Source organism: Hyperolius riggenbachi, chromosome 1 (genome assembly GCF_040937935.1).
Source record: "Hyperolius riggenbachi isolate aHypRig1 chromosome 1, aHypRig1.pri, whole genome shotgun sequence".
NCBI lineage: Eukaryota > Metazoa > Chordata > Amphibia > Anura > Hyperoliidae > Hyperolius > Hyperolius riggenbachi.
The window spans coordinates 280266706-280287705 of record NC_090646.1 but is presented as its reverse complement, the minus strand read 5'-3'; the positions used below and the strand labels follow the sequence as shown (position 1 = coordinate 280287705).

General features: G+C 43.2%; 1 protein-coding gene across 1 annotated transcript in view; it reads left to right on the top strand.

Annotated features, from left to right (window-relative positions):
* The first annotated feature begins 1329 nt into the window (after positions 1-1329).
* Positions 1330-21000, top strand: part of BMP3 (bone morphogenetic protein 3) — a 94377-nt gene continuing 74706 nt past the window's right edge. The window contains exon 1 of the mRNA XM_068271138.1: positions 1330-2130. Coding sequence (XP_068127239.1) covers positions 1821-2130 — 310 coding nt within the window. The 5' untranslated portion in view covers positions 1330-1820. The remainder of the gene's footprint in view (positions 2131-21000) is intronic.

Here is a 21000-nt window from a genome sequence, read left to right as displayed (position 1 = left end):
TCCGACCCTGCTTCCGGTTCACTTCTGGAATTTCAGACTTTAAAGTCTGAAAACCACTGCGCCTGCGTTGCCATGTCCTCAATCCCGCTGATGTCACCAGGAGCGTACTGCGCAGACACAGACCATGCTGGGCCTGCGCAGTATGCTCCTGGTGACATCAGCGGGATCGAGGACACGGCAACGCAGGGGCAGTGGTTTTCAGACTTTAAAGTCTGAAATTCCAGAACTGAACCGGAGGCGGGGCCGGAGCATCAGTGAGTGGCTGCACGGGCACAGGATGTCTGCGGGGGACTATTATCAGCCCCGGGTAAGTTCAACTAATTTTCCCCCGACCCCTCTACAGTGTCCCTTTAAGCCTAGTGTACCATCTCTGTTTTTAGAGGGGAATGGGGCTCTGACTGGGGGTGCAATTTCAGTGTTTGCCATGGGCGGTATATTTTATTTGTTTATTGAAGTATTTATGTAGTGCCAACATTTTATGCAGCGCTGTACAGAGTATATTATTTTGTCACTAACTGTCCCTCAGAGGGGCTCACAATGCATATGTCTATGCAAGTGTCGTGTAGGGCATGTTTCATAATCTAGGGGCAATTTAGGGAGAAGTCAATTAACTTATCTGTATCTTTTTGGGATGTAGGAGGAAACCGGAGTGCCCAGAGGAAACCCACACAGACATGGGGAGAACATACAAACTCCTTGCCAATGTTGACCTGGTTGGGATTTGAACCGGGGACCTAGCGCTGCAATGCGAGAGTACTAACCACTACGCCACCGTGCTGGCACAGTATATTGCCCACATCCGCCCGTATCCATATGCAACTCACTATTTCTCCTTAGTTTTCTCCTATGTTATATTTTGAAACTTGTCAATAAAATGCCTTTAAAACCACAAGCAAGAAAATGCTCAAAAGAATTTTTATAGTCCTTTTTTCAACTACTCATTGGCACTTTTTCAATTGTAAAATGATGAAAAGTAATTTTAAACAGAAGATGAAAATGTATCTCCTAGGAGAAAACTCAGGAGGAAAAGTGAATCGCATATGGGCTCAGGTGTCCTTTTTCCTGGAGTTCAGCTTTCAAACATAGTGAGTTACACTGAGCTGTTTTTACTTCAACTTCTGTCAGTGGATGAAAGAATGCATGTAGAAAATGTCAGTAGTGAGTAAAAGGAGCTGTGCTGGTACATAAATGACAGATGTGCATTGTTCAGCAGGAAGGAATAATCAATTAGGATAGAGGTTTGGGTGGTAGTTTCTCTGCCAAGGTGGAGCTTAGAGGTGTGGTGGCAGCCAGGATGAAAGCAATGGAGCAAAAGCGACAAGAACACACACACAGCAGCAGCTGCGCTAGGAGCTATCTGCAGTAGCACTATGGATTGCTCTTGCTGTAAGCTTTGCAGGTTTGTCAGAGCAGAGACCTGCTATTGGCTGTCTTCTGAATAGGAGGCTGAATAGTTCAGCCCTGAACTTACACACAAAACCACGGCCAAGCAGCGCCTCTCACAGCAGTCAAAAGTCCTGGCAAGAGGCGTAGGAAAGCACAGACAAGATTTACACAAGAGGCAGCAGGGACTGATCACCATCACTCCAATATACCAAAGGAACGCTGAGTGCAAAGAACATCTGCACAGATATCGTACACTTCATTAGCAGCCTGTCACACTCACTTTCATTCTGTAAAGTAGGCATTTGGGGAGATATTTTGTGGATTTTGTATGAATAAATTATTGTATATGCACTGAACAAGAAACGGTTACTATCTAAATTCTGGACTTGGTTGACTTTTGTGGTGCCCGGTCTGTCATTGCTGCAGCTGTGGAGATGGCTGCAGAGTGCCCTGCCTGGCTCCTGCTGTGGTTGGCTTGCAGCAGCTGCCTGTGCTTTGGGGAACTCGCAAAGGAAGGTCTGGCTGGCATGAGGAGCGCTAGCTCTGGGACTGTGCTAGGAGCAGCTGATCCTGACAAGCATGAAGAAGCTGTGCTGCCCATAGGGGACACCGTCTCCGAGCATATGCTCAGACTCTACGATAAATACAGTGGTGCTGGTGGTGGAGGAAGGGGAAGAGACACTGCCAGGCACCAGCTGCCCCTGAAGGATGGCAACACGGTGAGAAGTTTCAGAGCTCTGAATGGTGAGTAGCAGTAAGAATGTCATCTGTGCACCTCTTCTATACATGCTGCAAAATCTATACCTAACTTGCTTTTGGGATCTGTTCTTTATCAGACTATAAGCAAATTCTGAGCATCCATAAATTCTGTCATTTATTGCATATACCTGAGATATATGTACCTTCAGTTATCAAGTCATTATCAAATTAATGTTTCATAATAGTGGTTAGAAGTGTATGGATATATAATTTTTTTTAACTTCTATGTAAATTACATCTCTCTCTCTCTCTCTCTCTCTCTCTCTCCCCTCACTAACAATACAATCTTGGTTGTATGATCTTACCACTTTTATGTTATATGAGGGTCTACATTAAGTATCAATTTAAAGAATATTCTGTCGCTTTACACTTTTTACTTATTACAAAAGTTTAGTAAAATTGTACAATCAAGATTATATCATCACTGGGTATGTTTTATCTTAGTTGTGTCATGTCAGATCTTACAACTGTAACTATTGTACCATTGCTATTAGTCAGAGTTTTTCAGGTAAAGATTACATACAGTATTAGGAGTGATGTAACCTATATATTGTGGTAACTGACCAAGTTACAGTGCACAGCATTGGATGGAGCAGACTGTGTACTTATGTGACCTATATGAAAGTTTGTCTCATGCTGTTAGCTACAACTGCACTTGCAATTTCATTATAAATTGTGGTGTTTGTAACTATTTTATAAAGTGACATAACATTATCTCTCAAACTTCTTCCAAATAAAATTCCTAAACCAAATCTGAATACCCCTCAGGCAAGGAACACACTAGTTACATTTTGGCATGTTTTGCCACGCACAGCAAAACCCACACTGCCACACTAGCCATTATAGTTAATGGTCCACTCAGGAATCGCACATTGTTTGCTTGCCTTCATATTCCGCATTCGCATTTTACCCCCGCAATTTTAAATCCGACAGCTTTTGGCTTTTTTCCGTACGATACGCATGCTCCTAATATTTTATTGCAATATGGAAAATTGCAAACAAACACAGAAAATCGAGTATGGAAAAGTGCAAGCTCAAAGGGACAGAAACCTCAAAATCGTGTGAAAAAACAGCTAGGACAAGTGTGTTCCTTGCCTCAAAGAAAGCCCTGTTGTTTTATATACTATTTAATTTGTAAATACATGTATCATCCTTGTTCAAAACCTTCTGCTGTAATGCTAGGTACACACTATGAGATTTTCTGGCAGATTTACTGTCAGATTGATTATTTTCAACATGTCCGATCATTTTCCGATCGATTTCTAATAGGAGTGAACAGAAACCAGTCGAAAATCGATCGTAAAATGATCAGAAATCGATCGAAAATCAGATCAGACATGTTGGAAATAATCGATCTGACAGTAAATCTGCCAAAAAATCTCATAGTGTGTACCTTGCAAAAGTGATTGCTAACATGGTGCAATGCTATACTACTGCTGCAGAATAGGTCCCTGTTACCTGCCAAACATCATTTTCTTTTTGAGCTAGGACCCTCATTAACAGAGAACGTATTAAACACATGGCCACACTGGAGCTCATGAAGATGCTGGTGCTATATAAAGCCATAATAAGAATAACAATTAATCTATGGCAGCCAGTCAAGTGTCAGCATTTGGCGGCACAGACTATGTTACCCATTCTATGTTTGTTTGTATGGCGGAGTGCTCTCTTGGGCTTTTTTGTGCCAAGACGTAAGGGCTGGTTCACACGGGCGACTGCCGGGCGTCCTGCGGCGTTTCGGTCAAATGCTTTTCTGCAAGTGTACAGATGAGCATTTGATGGCTTTCAGCGGCTTTCTGCCGTGATCATCGGTTTTCAATCCCACAGGGTGACACGGAGACGCGGCGGTAAGCGACCCCGCTAGCTGCATTTTGCTTCCAGGATCGGCTGAAATTACAGGAAAAATCAGGATCAATACGCGACGTTCGCGCAAACATCGGAAAAAGTAAGAGACAAGCTCTGCCATTCACTTGAATGGGCAGCGCTTAACCCAGGAGCGCTTAACCCACAGTCAACAGAAAACAACCTGCAATCTCCCGTGAGAACCAGCCCTTAAATAAGTCCAAATAGGGCAACACCTGTTTGATATATGAGAAATATGTGTGTGTATATGGAATAGTTTCATGTTAACTCAATACACCTGTAGCCAAGTGCATCTGTGAACAGACACCAGAGACAGTCAGTAAGCTTGGATGTTTACAGTCAGGCTGGCCAGTCTGTCTATCTGTACAGGCGTCCCCTGGGGCTCTGATTCACTTCTGCTGGGGGAAAAAGCTATTGACAAGGCTGGATTTTCTCTGGTGCTGGGGATGCCTCCTCCTTCCTCCATAGTAATAAACATGCATGCTCAGCTGAACTTGTATTTGTGCTCTCAGCTCAGTCAGCACAGGTTTTTATTTTGGCTGCAATGCCCAAATGACAAGCTGGTCATGTCTACATACCTTATTGTACATATATAATATAAATATACCTGTACTTAGGGCAGGATCTACACTGCCATTTAGTATAAGAAAATTAACTCTAGCTTGGTTTAGGACGAAAATGCAATGATGCGTTGATGACACTATGGTAAAGTTCGGCAAACAATATGCAGCGTTAAAAAGGAAAACAGAGGAACATTGCTTTACCACTGTGCACAACTCTCAATCAATCAGATTTCCGCACAAATCTAATGAAAAAGCTATGTGCCTGGCAATCACTCATCGTGCTTCACTCTTCTGCACACACTCAATCAATAAAACAAAATGTCAAATCAAACAACTGACTACCTAGGGTTTCTCTGACCCAAAATAGTACCCACTTTGCCTATTGATAGGATGTAGTTGGTAAGGATGTGAGCAGCGAGTATTGCATGTGGTTAAGTGTCACAGTCCAGTTTATTTCCCTTACAATGTCCACATTCACAGAATAAGTGGAATGCTTGCCAGCATGTGTTTCTTATGATAACATGAAGACAAAGCATCTTGACAGCCTATTTGGAAAAATGTCAGTCCGTTTGCATTCTTACCTCCAGCCTGAACCTTCATTTGTTATTGAATCTCAAGGACACTTTTTTAATCTGAAATCTATTAAGATCAGGCTGAAGTTTTCCGGAGAGGCGAAGAGGTTAATATGTGCGACAAGCCTGTTGCTGTAGCCTCTTTTGGTCGGTATTTGTGCAGCCGGTAATACTCAGTAGGAACAAGGCTAGGAGGCATGTTGAACAAATCTCAGGTCTCCTGAAGAAGTCAGCAATGCAGGGCTTGTAAAGTTCTTGCAAGAGTCTATTTGTGAGCAGGTGCATACCCACAGGCGATCCAAGTACCCTCTCTAGACACAGGAGGAGAACCTGAGCTGATATAAAACCTCCACTCACATTTCAGACATCAATTTATCATTTCGCAGTGGAAAAATCTGCAGAGTGCGTATAAAAGTGCAGATTGTGATGAAGCAATGCTGTGTTGTGTTTTGATCACACCTTTGGCAGCGGAAAGAGTGTGGAGTTAATTACATTAATCCATTCTCTGCCAGAGTAAACAGGAGAGAGTTGGAAAGGGCAGCGCATGGGTAAAAACACTGGGACTTTCATTGGCTCCCTGTCCTCCCATTGTACACAGTGATACAGTGTAGAATGATTCACTTTGTTAACTGCACAGCATTACCTCCATCTCACTTGTCCTTTAACAGGGGATTATCTCCATGCTGTGTGTGCAGGCTTCATGTTTTAAGGGCTTCCTAAAGATGAGTTCTTAATTGGAAGCCAGACATCTGGGGTCCCTACGGCCTCTGGTAAATGTTTTGGCAGTGAGAAAAGTGTTAGGGCAGTCCAATCTATGTAATGCGAATTAATTATATCATATACACCTCAGCCTGGGCAATGATTAACTAGTGCTTTGGCTTGTCGGGCTGCTATTTTATCAGTGCTTTGCAAATAAAATAGTAGGTTTCGCAGATCTCATGTGCAAGGGAGAGGTCATCTATGCACTATATCTTAGTGATCAGAGTATGATTATAGATACTGGAAACTTTACATCATCAGTATTAATTAATGGCTATAGCAGATTCTTTTGGAGATTGAATACAGTATGTTTCATGAGGCTGTAAGAACTAAATGATTAATAGTAGTTAATGTAGTAATGTTTTATATCATTTATGTTAATGACATGTAATCTTTTGATTTGTTAGCTTGACCCCTCAGATGCGCCTCTGAACTCCAAAACATTCATTTTTTTAAAGTATATTCAAATCCAAAATACCAGAGCAGTGTATAAATGCATGGAACTTTTCAATATACTTGTCTCATGATTTGTTTCACTTGGGCATTCATTTCATTAACATTTCTACACAAATCTTTTTCTTGAGATCATTTTACATGTTACTCAGGAAATATATTTGCAGCACCTAGCAAAGTTAGAAAGTCCTAAAAAAACCCCTCTTAAAATGTAAATCTACCTTAACTTTTTGTTAAAACATTAAATGGAAACCATCCATGAGTTTCTAATTTTCCAAGTTGTTGCAAATTTTGTTGGGATTTGTATGCATCCTGGAGTGCGTGTGATTGGCCTGCAAGTAACCTGCAAGTGCATGTGATTGGCCTGCAAGTAACCTGCAAGTGTGTGTGATTAGCCGACAAGTAACCTGCAAGTGTGTGTGATTGGCCTGCAAGTAGCCTGCAATTGCATGTGATTGGCCTGCAAGTAACCTGCAAGTGCGTGGGATTGGCCTGCAAGTAACCTGCAAGTGCGTGTGATTGGCCTGCAAGTAGCCTGCAATTGCATGTGATTGGCCTGCAAGTAACCTGAAAGTGCGTGTGATTGGCCTGCAAGTAACCTGCAAGTGTGTGTGATTGGCCCAAATCCAAGATGCACACAGATCACAAAAACACAAAATGTGCAACTTGGAAAATTAGGAACTCTTGGATTGGGCCAATCACACGCACTTGCAGGTTACTTGCAGGCCAATCACAGTTCCAAGCTCCACACAAATTGCAGGAAAATTTTGCATCAACTTTGAACATTAGCATCTCCTTGATCCTTCATCTCTAATGCTGAATACTTTTGGGTTTGCTGGGTGCTGAAATGGTACTTTACAGCCAAAAGGTTTAATGAATTGGAGTTGTCATACCTGTTTGAAAATTTTCCCATGGTTCTGTAGTGGAGAATTACTGGATAATTTGCTAAAACCAGAGCCAAGGAAGATGGGGCAGAAGTGAGGCAGTTGCTTCAGTCTCTGGGCCCCAATCTCCACTGCAGTCACCTTCGAGAGACTTGATGCGTTTACCCAGCACACAGATACACCCAAGCCTTATTGCGCAAAGTATAGAGACTGAAGGAAGGAAGACAGAGATAATACCAGAACCCACTAGGCAAAGACAGGCATTACTGGGTAATATCACAAAGAAGTGTGGGATGCACTGTGGAGGATCCAGCTCAGATGACAGCAGGAGTAGACAGACAAGAAACAGGGAGAAGGATTGCTCATAACAGCCACAGCTCTGAGCTTCTGGTAACTGCTCAGCTGCAACCAACAGGACATGCCACAGTCAAGTTCATGACATACTCATAGCGTAGATGTGTAGTTATTTTTTTAATAAAACAAGGAACTTGGATCTTTTCCTCATTTTTCCTTTAAAAAGTGTGTTAGTTGAGTTGTATTGCTTTGATAACCACTGTCCGCAGCTAAGTCTAAAGCCCCATCTACACGATACGATTCTTTATACGATTCAATTACGATTCTATTTACGATCCGATTAAATCCGACATGTCTGATCAGAATTCGATTCAATTCAGTTCGATTTGCCATTGCAAACAATAGCAAATCGAATTGAATCGAATCGAATCCCGATCGGACATGTCGGATTTAATCGGATCGTAAATTGAATCGTATAAAGAATCGTATCGTGTAGATGGGGCTTAATGCTCTGACTAGAAGCAAGTAGCATGTTGCCTGTAACTTTCCTGTGACTTTCGAATTCACTCATAATTAGGAATGAGTAGAAAATGTATCTACTTTGCAGATCTTGAACACCACCAGCTGCCAATCAAATAGCCAGCAGCTAGTTAACAAACACAGTTGCCAGGAAATTTTTCGTCAACTGATGGTTTTCATTTGCTAATGTATCTTCTGCTTCCCCGGGTCTGTGGCCGATTTGTGAGTTTGGAGATTTTTCTTGCGAAACTCTGCTCTTAATAAACACAAATGTTTATCCATTCAGTTTGAAAAGAATAGATTTCAATTTGAGTATGACACCAGTTTTTGTGACCAGCTTCATTTTTTTGTTTTGCATAGGTAGAATAGCCAAAGACATGCAGAAGTTTTGAGAACTTTGACAGAGTAATATTGAATAAAATAAATGGGCTATAGATGGGTGCATCAAACTTGGGATTTAGGAGTACTGGTTGACAAGTTAAATAATTGTAAGCAAATACGGTACCATTTGGGATGTATTAAAAGGGAAATAAAAATGTGGGATGCTAGCATAATATTTGCTCTGTTTAGCTCTCTAGTAAGGCCACAAGGAGACAAGCCACAAAGTTGATCAGAGGGATGGAAGGTCCCCATTTACCAGGAAAGGTTACATAAACTGGGCTTATATAGTCTCGAAAAAAGAAGCCATATAGTAGATCTAATTAACATGTATAAATACATCAGAAGGCAATATAAAAGCTTGGCAGATGAGCCTTTTGTCACTAGGTTTGTGCAGAGGGCAACTTGACATGACTTGGGTATGGAGCGAAAAAGTTTCTGCCACCTATTCAGGAAGGGTTTTTTTTAAGTAAGTGGGGTTAAAATGTGGAAATATTACTATGGGAAGTAGTTATGGCAAATTCTATATATGCATGTAAAGGGGGCTTGGATGCTTTCTTTGCATTGAAGGAGATCCATGGCTATAATTACTAGGTAATTCCCAACAGTGTTGATCCAGGGATTTTATCTGATTGCAATTTGTAACTGGGAAGGAAGTTTTTTCTCCCTTTTAGGCCTAATTGGTCCAAGCCCTGTAAGAGTTTTTCACCTTCCTCTAGATCAACTGGGATATGTAAGGTGTAGGCTAGTGTTAGTGTTATGCTAGTACCATACTTTCTGGTTGAACTCGATTGGCAAATGTCTTTTTTTTTTAACCCAACTAATTATGTAACTATGAGAAATGGTCACAGTTGTACAAGAAAATTGTTTTCCTCTTTGTTGCTTCAAGCAAGTTCTTGCAGTGAGAATTATGTGAGAGGTACGGAATCTGCTTGATGTTGTGAGGGACTCCCAGAGATAGCTGTCTATATTGAATTTATCTATGTTAAGTGGTTGCCAAACACAAATGTTAAAGTAGACCTCCAGTGCAAGTTAGAGTATTAAGGTATATTGCATGACGATAGCCGCAATTTCCCTCCTCCATACTATGCCATATAAGGTGCTTGTTACGGAATAAAGCTAAGGCATTTTTCCTGGAGGCTGGGTTATCTCCTCCACAGCCCAACCTCCACTCTGTAGTGTACCCTCAGCTCTGTGGCTGCAGCGTAAACACACAGAATTTCCTCTTCAAACAGGAATATTGTGTTATTACACTTCGGCCACAGAGCTCAGAGTTAGGTAAAGAGCTGGAGACTGGGCTGTGGAGAAGGTGACCCAGCCTCCAGTGTTATGCCCTAATGGGGATGGGACCTTCACTTTATATGGTGTAGCATGGAGGAGGGGGTGAGTTAAGGAATTTCTGGGTATTGTAATGCAGTATAATTTATAGAGTTAGAGACACTAATGCTAACTTACGTTGGAGGTCCGCTTTAATTAAATACTTCTACTTTCCAAAGACTCGTCTATGTCTTCTGCAGTCCCTTGGCAGTACACTTAGGGTGAGTTCACGCCAGGGGTTGAGTCGGGCTTGAACGCGGGTGGACGACGTCCATCTGCTTTTTTCAGAGGGTGAATGATGTCCACCCTAGCATGTGTGGAGGGAGAGAGCGCAGAGAAGAAGGAGAGATCATGGGCACAGCGGGGAAGGGGGGATGTCTCCGCTCCTCCCTGACCTTGGGGCTCCCCCTTCCTCACTCTCCCCCCACAACTAAAATTTGCGGGGGCTGGCAGTGGGCGGGACTTACCTCCGTCTCATTCCAAGTGCCGGGTAAGTAGTGAAGTCTAGTTCATTTGAGCCGGTTCTTTCCTGTGAGTTGAGTGATCCAACTCATCACACTGAACCGAATCAGTTCAGTGGATGAGACAGGAACTGCAGCTGCACACAGTGTACAGCTGCAGTTCCTGTCTCATCCACTGAATTGATTGGGTTCAGTGTGATGAGCCGGTTCACTCAACTCAACAGTGTGATGAACCGGTTCAAATGAACCAATCACTCATGAAGTGTAGTGGGGGTGTCTCAGCACCTTGCAGGGAAAAAAATATAGGAGACAAATACGGGAGCCCAATAGTGTAGTATATTAGTATGCAATTGAAAAAAGGAATTTCAATAAATTACTACTCACAAAAGGAGGTTGCAAGGGCAACCAACCGTAGGAAGCAGGTGGAGACCATAAACCCGACTCCACTCGGGGTAGTCCCAGCCGGGACCTGGATGTGGTCGCTCTCCTTGAAAAAGTAGGGACAGGTGTCCACTGTGGGGCACCCACAGGTGGTCTGTCACCACCCCTCAAACACAGATTGTTTGGGGGTATAGTTATGCACAATTAAAGGTAAAGAGGCGCCCTAGTTGAAATAAAAGCATCTAAAAACAGCTTAAAATCGAGGAAATAATATGAGGTGGCTTACCTCAATAACGAAATCCTTGTATATGACAAAAGATTTTTATTTAGCACAGGCAACGCGTTTCGCGGGTCCAAGCCCGCTTCATCAGGCCAATAAAAGTGCCATCATTTGGCACTTTTGGCACTTTTACTGGCCTGATGAAGCGGGCTTGGACCCGTGAAATGTGTTGCCTGTGCTAAATAAAAATATTTTGTCATATACAAGGATTTCGTTATTGAGGTAAGCCACCTCATATTATTTCCTCGATTTTAAGCTGTTTTTAGATGCCTTTATTTCAACCACGGCGCCTCTTTACCTTTAATTGTGCAATCACTCATGAACTGGACATGACTACTTCCTCGGTGCTTGGAACAAGGAAGAGGTAAGTCCCTCCCGCTGCCAGCCACCAGCAAATTTTAGTTCTGGAGGGGGAGAGTGAGGAAGGTGGGAGCCCCAAGGTGAGGGAAGGGGAGGACGTCCCCCCTTCCCCACCGCTTTGCCCACCACCGATCCCTCTTCTCTGCGCTGCCTCCCCTCCTAGTGGGGACATCTGGCTACCTATTCTGGGGTACCTATAGACCTGGCTATACTGGACACCTATAGACCTGGCTACATATACTGGGGACACCAATACACCTAGCTACATATGCTTGGGACACCTATACACCTAGCTACATATACTGAGAACATCTATACACCTGGCCACCTTTTCTGGGGACATCTATATACCTGGCTACCTATTCTGGGGACATCTGTACACCTTGCTACCTATTCTGGGGACATTATACACCTGGCTACCTATTCTGGGGACAACTATACTCATGGCTACTTATACTGGGGAGACCTGGCTACCTATGCTGGCGGTACCTATTTTGGGGGAACTGCTGTCAGATTATCTGTATTTTTGGGGAACCGCTGTTAACAGATTAAGTGTATTTTGGGAAACAGCTGCCAGATTATGTGTATGTTAAGCAAATGGCTGCTGCCAGATTACGCATATTTTGGGGAACTGCTGCCAGGTTGTGTATGTTTGGGGGACCACTGCTGCCAGATTACATGTATTTTGGGTGTTACTTGTATTTTGGGTGATCCGCTGCCAGGTTTTGCGTATTTTGGGGAACTGCTTCCAGATTGTGTGTATGTTGGGGGAACTGCTGCTGCCAGATTGTCTATTTTGTGAGGACCACTGCCATATTATCTGTATTTTGGAGGAACTTCTGCCAGATTACGTGTCTTTTTGGTGAAATGCTGTCAGATTACATCTATTTTTGGGGGATACACTATGGCAGAGCTCAAACTTCCCTGGCAGACCTTTTACACCACTGCTAAGGTCATGTATATTTGGCTCCACCCATGACCACGCCCATGTTATGCTTGACCAAGCCCATTTTTTGGCGCGCCGCGCGCAGGAGTTTTTTGGGTGAGTCCATTCACCTCTTTTCCCACGACTAGACCCCTGGTTCATGCTATACATGTTGCATTGAACTGGTTGAGGCATGTGTATTTGCCGCCCAGTAATTTAGACGACCAGCACTTCAAATCATGTTCGCCTGAAATTTGTACATTTTATTCAGAAATGCTGGCCAAGTTGACAATGACAGCCAATAGTACCAACTTAGCCAAAAGTCCACAGTGAGTCAATCACTACACAAAGATAAAGTTGTTTTCCAAGGCCAGGTACATCATGGCAAGTATTCAAAGATGCAGCATGGATGCTATCTTGTTGGCATAGATCCGTCCATGTCCATATATGTTTTGAAGTGCTGGTCACCTTTGGAATAACTGTAAGTGTGTCTGTCGGTGCTCTGACAGGCTGACCGTTACACTCCCCAGTGATCTGGGAGTGCGTCTTCATCCTTGTATATAATTGAATTTCCTGCCCGTACATCTGTATGGGCATGTCCACATCTCTATGCGGTAACAGACCATGTTATCCTAAAGGTGGCCATACATCAGACGACTTGGTGGCCAATCGACCATCAAATTTGATTATTATAATCGAATTGGATGAAAGTCGGTGCTGCCAAGTGCTTGCCCGACTGACAAAGTGACCAATTTCAGTCCTGAAATTGGTCGCTTTGTCGATAGCGCATGCTGCAAGAAGTTGGGCCAAAGTTTGTTGGTCAGGTTAGTGGCGGGAATGGTCTGCAATTTCCCAACGATCGACGCAACCATCCTCTGCCTCGCCGCTGTGCCCACCGTGCCAAAGTGTATACATTACCTGTCCGTGGCCTCCTCTGCTCCCCCACTGCTCCGGAAACATTCTCCTCTTCCGCATACACGCGCACCCTACGTGGTTTCCTGGTAATGGCGCACGTGTGATGTCACACATGCGCACCCTTACTAGGAGACCACATGGTGCATGCATGTATGCGAAGAAGAGAATGCGCCTGGAGGCCAGCGGGAGGCAGGCAGAGGCCATGGACAGGTAATGTATCACTTTGGCCTGGTGGGCATTGGGGGGAGCACAGCAGTGAGGCAGCGCACAGGGCCGATTTTGGATCGATTTCAGCATGAAATTGATCAGGAATCGACCTGTGGTGTATGGGCAGCTGACAGATCTCTCTCTTATCAGATTGGATAAGAGAGAGATTTGTCTCTTGGTCAAATCTGCCCATACATCACTAGGTGTATGGCTACCTTAACACATTTTCTACAGTACATTTCTGGATAACGTGTGATAATGTGCATGTTACATACCAATTCTTCATGCTATAAAAAATAATGCTTCAGCTTTGGAAAACCAGGATTAAAAATACGTGTCAATGAAGAGGGCTGGAAATTTTTGCCCAATCAGCATTACTTTTTACTAAGATAAGGCAGCAGCACAGTTGATTGCCCTTGGGGAGAACGTATGATATGTGATAAAAGATCTACAGGCATATCAGATTTAAAAAGGTCCCTGAAGGGGCTGACTGTTGTAAAATCAGCAAGCCCATGGAAAATGCATGCATTTTTTAATCTTAAATATAAAGATAAATACTGACAGATTGCCTTGCTGTGACTTCCTTTTTTTTCTGATTACACGATTACTGGGTAAGGTGATTTGGGAATGTTAGGTGCTTCCGTTTGGAGAGTGTGCGAACTAGCTATAGGAAACTCGGAAATGTGCTTTTTGTCAAGATAGCAAAATGTTGCTGTAGATCAGGGTTTCTCAACATTATTATAGTAAGTATTGCTTAATGAAATATGGTGTTTTACCTGCTGCTATTAGTAATTCCTTATTACATTTTTTATATTTACAATTTATACCCCCTGAGCCAAACAGAAGTATGTCTAGGGGTACTTGAGATTGTAACCTATAGATAATGCCTTTAAAGATGAGCTCCAGTCACGTCACTAGGGTTCCTTAGGGCCCCACAAATATGATTGTAATTCACAGCTATTTACAGAAACTACACCCATCATGAGCTTGTCTCACTTCAGAAATCCCATTGCCTTTTAATGGGCAGAGTTTGCAAAGGGACGTCTCACAGGAGGATGTTGAGTTATTTAAATAATAAAGAAAGTGAATAGAAACCGCTGCAGTTTCAAAGGAAACATGACACAACCACCTCCAATGAGAATGGCTCCTGTTCAATGTCTAAATGAAACGTTAGTTGGTAATCTATTTCTGAAAGCTGCAGGTAATGCTGATCCACAAATAGCCAACATATTCTTTAGCATTGTACATTGCTGGGGGTGCAGGTGACAAACCTCCATACATGAGAAGTACAAATGATGACATAGATGGAGAAAAGGATTCTGCATAATCAAGACAGTTTAAAATGTGGGCGAATATCATATAAAGCAAGTTGAGGAAGTAGAGCTATGGCTAAGAGGATGATGGTTAAGACAGAGAGATAAAGATGGGTATGTGCGTGTGAAAAGGTGTGGTCTGAGCCTTGAACATGCCCAGAGAAGTCTTGATGCTGTGTGTGGGAAGAGGTTATGTGTGAGGAAGTCATGCATAACCTCGCAGAAAGAGGTCTTTTTATGTTTATATTATGTATAAAGCATGTATCTGGATCTATTTAACATCTAAAACTTCATACACAAGTACAAGGCAATTTGCTCACAAGGGATCAGGACTCAATGCAACAATGCAGGGCTGACGCTGTACAGGTGCGTTGTTAGTGTCCAGACTGGTGATGAGTTCTGTTGCTATGTGGAGGGGCATGATAGAGCGTCACACAGAGGGTGAGGCGATTTACAGGAACAATGCTCTTGGCCAGCGCTCCACCAAGTCGATCCACAGGGTTGATCGCTGGCTGAGGCGTCAGGGGCTGATGTACTCACGCTAGATTCTAAGCAGATGGGGTCGTTATTGCCAAGTTTCATCTAGCGTGTGTACAAGGCTTTAGGCAGGACCACATTTTGTTTCACAGACCTGGGTGATAACTGAGTTTCTGACAAAGCAAACCAAAATCACAATAAGCCTTCAGTGAAATATGCATGGGAATATAAGGCTCAGTGTATCTGTAATCTTTACTCTCAATAAATACATTTTGACAGCAATTAAAATGTGCATTGAGCATATAAAAGCCTCATGTATTGTAAAAGGACCAATAGTGATGCTTGGAAATTTATGGGGTGGAGCCTAAAGTCAGATGAGGGTAGATAAGGGTAAAAGGTACGAAGATGGATGAAAGTTAATCTTAGGTTAATGAATTTTTCACCATGCTCAGTATTGCCTAGCTTTGTGATACATTTACTTCTAAATTAAAATCTTGGTGAACTTGAATTGTTATTCGCATTCAGGATGATTTATTTTTTTTACACATTAAACTACAGTTTGTTTTTTTTAACTCAGATTGGTATATCCACATACTAACTTACAGATAACATAACAGATAGAAACAGTGCATCCATTTCTTAGAGCTCTTGCGTTTTACCCCACATTTAACATATAACCTTCTAACCTTTCCTGGGTGTTTAATTATTAAAAGCACATGTTAGTTATTTTTTTTCTAAACACATCATCCTCCTAAATTGTTTGAATGTCTTTGCTGAGACGTAAAAAATCAGGCGTTATGCATGAAACACCTGCTTTGAATCTGAACTCCCTTATCTGCTTGATACTGAATACTTTTTCCAGATCTGCTGCTCGAGAGCCCTGCTCGTGTGATCGGTGGGAGTTGTAGTTGGCTCTCTACTCTCTTTCCTTATGTACAAAGAGTACAATTCTCCAGCCACCCTGGCCCAGGAGATAACATGCATTTTCACTAGAACGTGATGTTTGATATTTCAGAGCAGACCTCATCTGTGTGGCTGTCTGTAGAGTCCTTTCCAAGCCCCACACCTGGGATAACTGAATTAAATCAGATTTATGTAAAGTCACTAATCATGTCAAGTTTTAAAGTTCACTGTATTTCTAAATATACCTCAGCACCGACATCAGTGTCTGCACTCCAAACATGCTGCGGTCTGCTGGGACCATTCCTTTTTCAAAGCATATTAGTGTCTTCAGTAGCTTTTCCAGTATTGATAAACTTGGATTAAAAAGAAGACAGCATGCTGGTAGATGTAGTACACCTGAAGAGCAATGCTGGGAATTCACGGTTCGTTTCTGCCGTGCGTTTCTGCTCTCGATCGTTTTTGCCACTCGATTCAGCTCTCGATTCACTTATCTTCCGCTCGTTTTTCTTATCTTTTTCCATTCACCTCTATCAGAAAACGAGCGGCCATGGAATCGAAAGTGAGATCGGACATGTCAGAAATTATCTATCGAACCATCTTATCAGCTTAAAAATGAACCGTGTATTCTCAGCATTAGGTAGAACACAGTATCTTAAGGTGCCTCTGTTACAAACCTGAATAACTGGATATGGAATTTGGAATCACCTGTCATGAGGATCAGTAGTTAAAACTATAGTGGTATAAAGAAAACTGTATAGATTATCTTCGGTCATAGAAACAAGAGTGCAGAATTAACAGAGGACAGGAAAATATAGTACTGTGTTCTCACTAGACTGTTTTACTGATTTTATTTGTCACTTCATTAGCACTTTATCCAAATCATGCCCTGGTCTGGCTGACCATGATTCCTGTCTGAATAAAACCCAGAAGAACTCACTCTAGATGTACCTGAGGACGTTCTTATCTCCTGTTGGTATGATAAAGCATTTCAGCGTATTAAAATAACCATAGTGTAACGAGTGCAGCTGCGGCGGACTGCACCGCCGTTGCAGCTGCCTCCGTGCCCCTGCCCGTCCCTCTGGCGTCTAGGACGCCGAGGACAGGACTGTCTTGTGCCCTCAGGGTCGCTGTCTCGCGTGGGCGCGCCCACAGACAGGACCTTTATGCTCGGAGGAGGCTCGTCAGCTGACCTGCTGGTCGGCTGACGTCAGAGGAGCCTCACGGTGCCCCGGATTGGCTGACTGCAGGGGGCGTGCCTGTGAGGTCCCCTCTGCTTCTTAAGCCTCCGGGCTTCATTCAGGGGTTGTCTGCTGTCGTGAATACATTCGTGTTAGCGCTCAGACCTTAGACTAGATCCCAGGTGTTGAAACCAAGGACTTCATACCTAGACTAGGATATTGCTACTTTGTTATTGATTATTCTGTGTATGATTCCGGCTAGACTCTGACCTTGCATCTGCTCACTGATTTTGTACTTCTGCCTATCTGACTTGTTGCTGAACCTCTGCCTGATTACCCGTTATCCCTCCTGCCTCACGATTCTGTACTGATACTGTCCTCTCTGTTGCCGAACTTTGCCTGTCTGACCACTCTGTCCTCACCAGAGGGCCTAGCCTCTGGTGAGGGATTCTTAGTATAGAAACACCTGCTCCTCAGGTGTCCACTAGGCTGCAGTGCAGTCTTAATCGCCTGCTCCTCAGGTGATCATTAGTTGCAGTATTGTTCGTAACACCTGCTCCTCAGATGTCCTCTAGGCTGCAGTACAGTCTTAATCGCCTGCTCCTCAGGTGATCATTAGTTGCAGTATTGTTTGTAACACCTGCTCCTCAGGTGTCCTCTAGGCTGCAGTACAGTCTTAATCACCTGCTCCTCAGGTGATCATTAGTTGCAGTATTGTTTGTAACACCTGCTCCTCAGGTGTCCTCTAGGCTGCAGTACAGTCTTAATCACCTGCTCCTCAGGTGATCATTAGTTGCAGTATTGTTTGTAACACCTGCTCCTCAGGTGTCCTCTAGGCTGCAGTACAGTCTTGATCACCTGCTCCTCAGGTGATCACTAGGTTGCAGTACAGTCTGAATCACCCGCTCCTCGGGAGATTCTATCTCCACAGTATCTGCATCTCCAGCTTGCTGGGGCTTGTACTCTTGTACGTACTGATAGGACCTCACCAGCCCCTCTGGTGAGGTCTCGCAAAACTATTAGTTACTGTACTCTATTACGGCTTCTGTATCTGATAGTACATAGCCATCTCCTCTGGAAGGTCTGGCCGTACTTATCAGTGCTCTCGCAGCTAGTGCCCACCAGCACCTCTGGAGAGGCCTAGCCTTATTGGTTCTGAGGCTCATCAGCTCCACTGATGAGCACTCGTAATTTATTCGTCAGTAGTCCCTAGCCAGCTCCTCTGGTAAGGACTAGTTAGCCTATTCTCTGTATTCTCTTTGTTGGTACCTTCTCTAGTCCTCTGGGAAGGTCTGTTCAAAGCTGTACAGTGGGTGTACTGATAGTGCCTTACCAGCCCCTCTGGTAAGGCCTTGCAAACTATTAAAGTTAAGGTTGCACCAAGCACTACACTCATATCATCCTAGAAGCTATACTGTTATTATTGGTGATTCTGCAGATCACCACATAATCAAGTATAGCGTCTGCATCGCTGGTGATTCTGCAGATCACAATATGATCAGACATCTGAGTTGCTACACCCAACCGTTACACATAGAGTTGATTTGAAAAAGGCAACAGACAATAAAGTATAGTAGTATTGCAGAGGGATGAGGACCCTCCCAGACAGAAGCAATACAGATTTTTAGTGGTGCCATGTAAATGAAATGTCAGGTTCCAAATAAACATATTGTGAATATGTTTTTTGTTCTTGAGATATACTTTAAGTTACACAGGTAGGTGGGAAAATAAGATGGGAAAATGTACGGAAACTGACCATTTGCTTTGCTGATAAAGGTGGCTTCAGTAAGACCCCATTTACACTTAATCAGTTTTTTTTTCTTCTCCATAGTAGTACATTATGAAAAATCTTTTAGTTAAAATGCGTATAGTGTGAACTTAGTCATTGGGAAACATGGGCATTACTCAGTTGTTCTTAAAGAGACTCTGAAGTCTCTTTTTTTTTACCTTATTTTGTTAAACAATCCTCTTAAGCATTAATTAAGCATTAATGCCCAAGTAGAATCGCCGCATCCCCACGGCAGATGAGTGATTTATTACTGAAATGTAGCCCTGGAAAGATCCCGGGCTTGCAGGGCTTTACTTCCTTGAAGAGGCAGAGCTTTACGCTGTAGCTCTGCCTCCTCCGCAGTCAATCTCCGCCGATCGCCGCCTATCCTCACCCCTCTCGGTCTTCTTTCACTGAGAGGGGCGGGGAGGAGGCAAAGATCCGCGTAGATTGATTGCAGAGAGGCAGAGCTATAGCTCAAAGCTCAGCCTCTCCAGGGCAGCCCGATCAGTCATGGAACTTTGCAGGTCGATTTCTCAGTAATAAATCACTCATCTGCCGCAGGGATGCAGCGATTCAACTTGGACATTAAAGGAGTCATCAGGCAAAGAAAAAAAAATGAGTTTCACCTAGCTGGGGCTTCTACCAGCCCTATGCAGCCATCCTGTGCCCTCGTAGTCACTCGCTGCTGCTCTGGTCCCCCTCCGTCAGCTAGTTTAGTTTTTGCCGACCTCGGGGTCGGCGGGCCGCATTGCGTACATTTTTACGCATTCCCGCTGGTAAGTGAAACTCATTTTTTTTTTTGCCTGATGACTCCTTTAATGCTGAAGAGTATTGTTTAACAAAATAAGGTAAAAAAAGAGACTTCAGAGACTCTGTAAGTGTAAATGGGGCCTAAGCAATAGAGAAACTCAGGATCTCTACTTGTCTGTGTTCACCTTCACTATTACTTACTTTCCAACAGCTTGTATTGTACATTCCAACAGTTTGTGTCTCTGGAAACTAGTGATCATTTTGAAAAGAAGGTTTAGTGAATGTAGTTTTTTTATGGAGAGATGGACTAGCCCAAAACCTGTCGGTAATGTCAGATTTCTACTACTCACTGTAAGTAACAGCAACATAGGAGAAAAGTAATTTATGGCTCATTTTACTCTGGAAGAAATGTACTTCTTATTTGTATATATTTACAGATATTTTAAATTTTAATATTTTCGCAACATTGTTTTTTTGCAGCAAAAAGTCTAGAACCAGCCCTGCTCTCAGGAGATGTTTTTGCAATTTACTACTATTATTATTCATCTGCCTAGTGCTGACATCTTCTTTGGTGCTTTAGAGCAAGGCTTTTCAACCTGTGGTACGCGTACCACCGGTGGTACTTTGCTGTTGGCCATGTGGTACACACCAGGTTTGCCTGCCACTTTATTGCCTGCATGCCACTTGTCCTGGTCCTGACCCGCCTCCACAAAGTTTGGCTCCTACTCCCTCGCTCCTTGCTGTGCTGCTCTCCATTTATTTTGTATGGTGCTAGACCATTAGTACGTCCAAAATGCATGACTTTACATTTGTCAACATTGAATTTCATCTGCCATGTATGTGCCCATATAGCCATCCTATCCAGATCCTGTTGCAATATGACACTATCTTCCTGAGAGTTGATGATTCTGCACAATTTTGTATCATCTGCAAAAATAGCAACATTGCTCACTACTGCATCTACTAGGTCATTAATAAATAAAGTGAAGAGCACTGGACCCAGAACAGACCCCTGTGGGACTCCACTGCTAACAGTCTCCCATTTTGAGTACGATCCATTGACCACAACTCTTTGTTTTCTGTCCATTAGCCAGTTCCCTATCCATGAACACAGACTCTTCCCCAGTCCTTGCATCCTCAACTTTTGCACCAGACTTTTGTGGGGAACAGTGTTGAAGGCCTTTGCAAAGTCCAAGTATATCACATCTACAGCATTCCCAATATCCATATTAGCATTCACTACCTCATAAAAGCTGAGCATGCTAGTCAAACAGGACCTGTCTTTAGTAAACCCATGTTGATGCTGAGAAATAAGATTATTTTCTACTATGA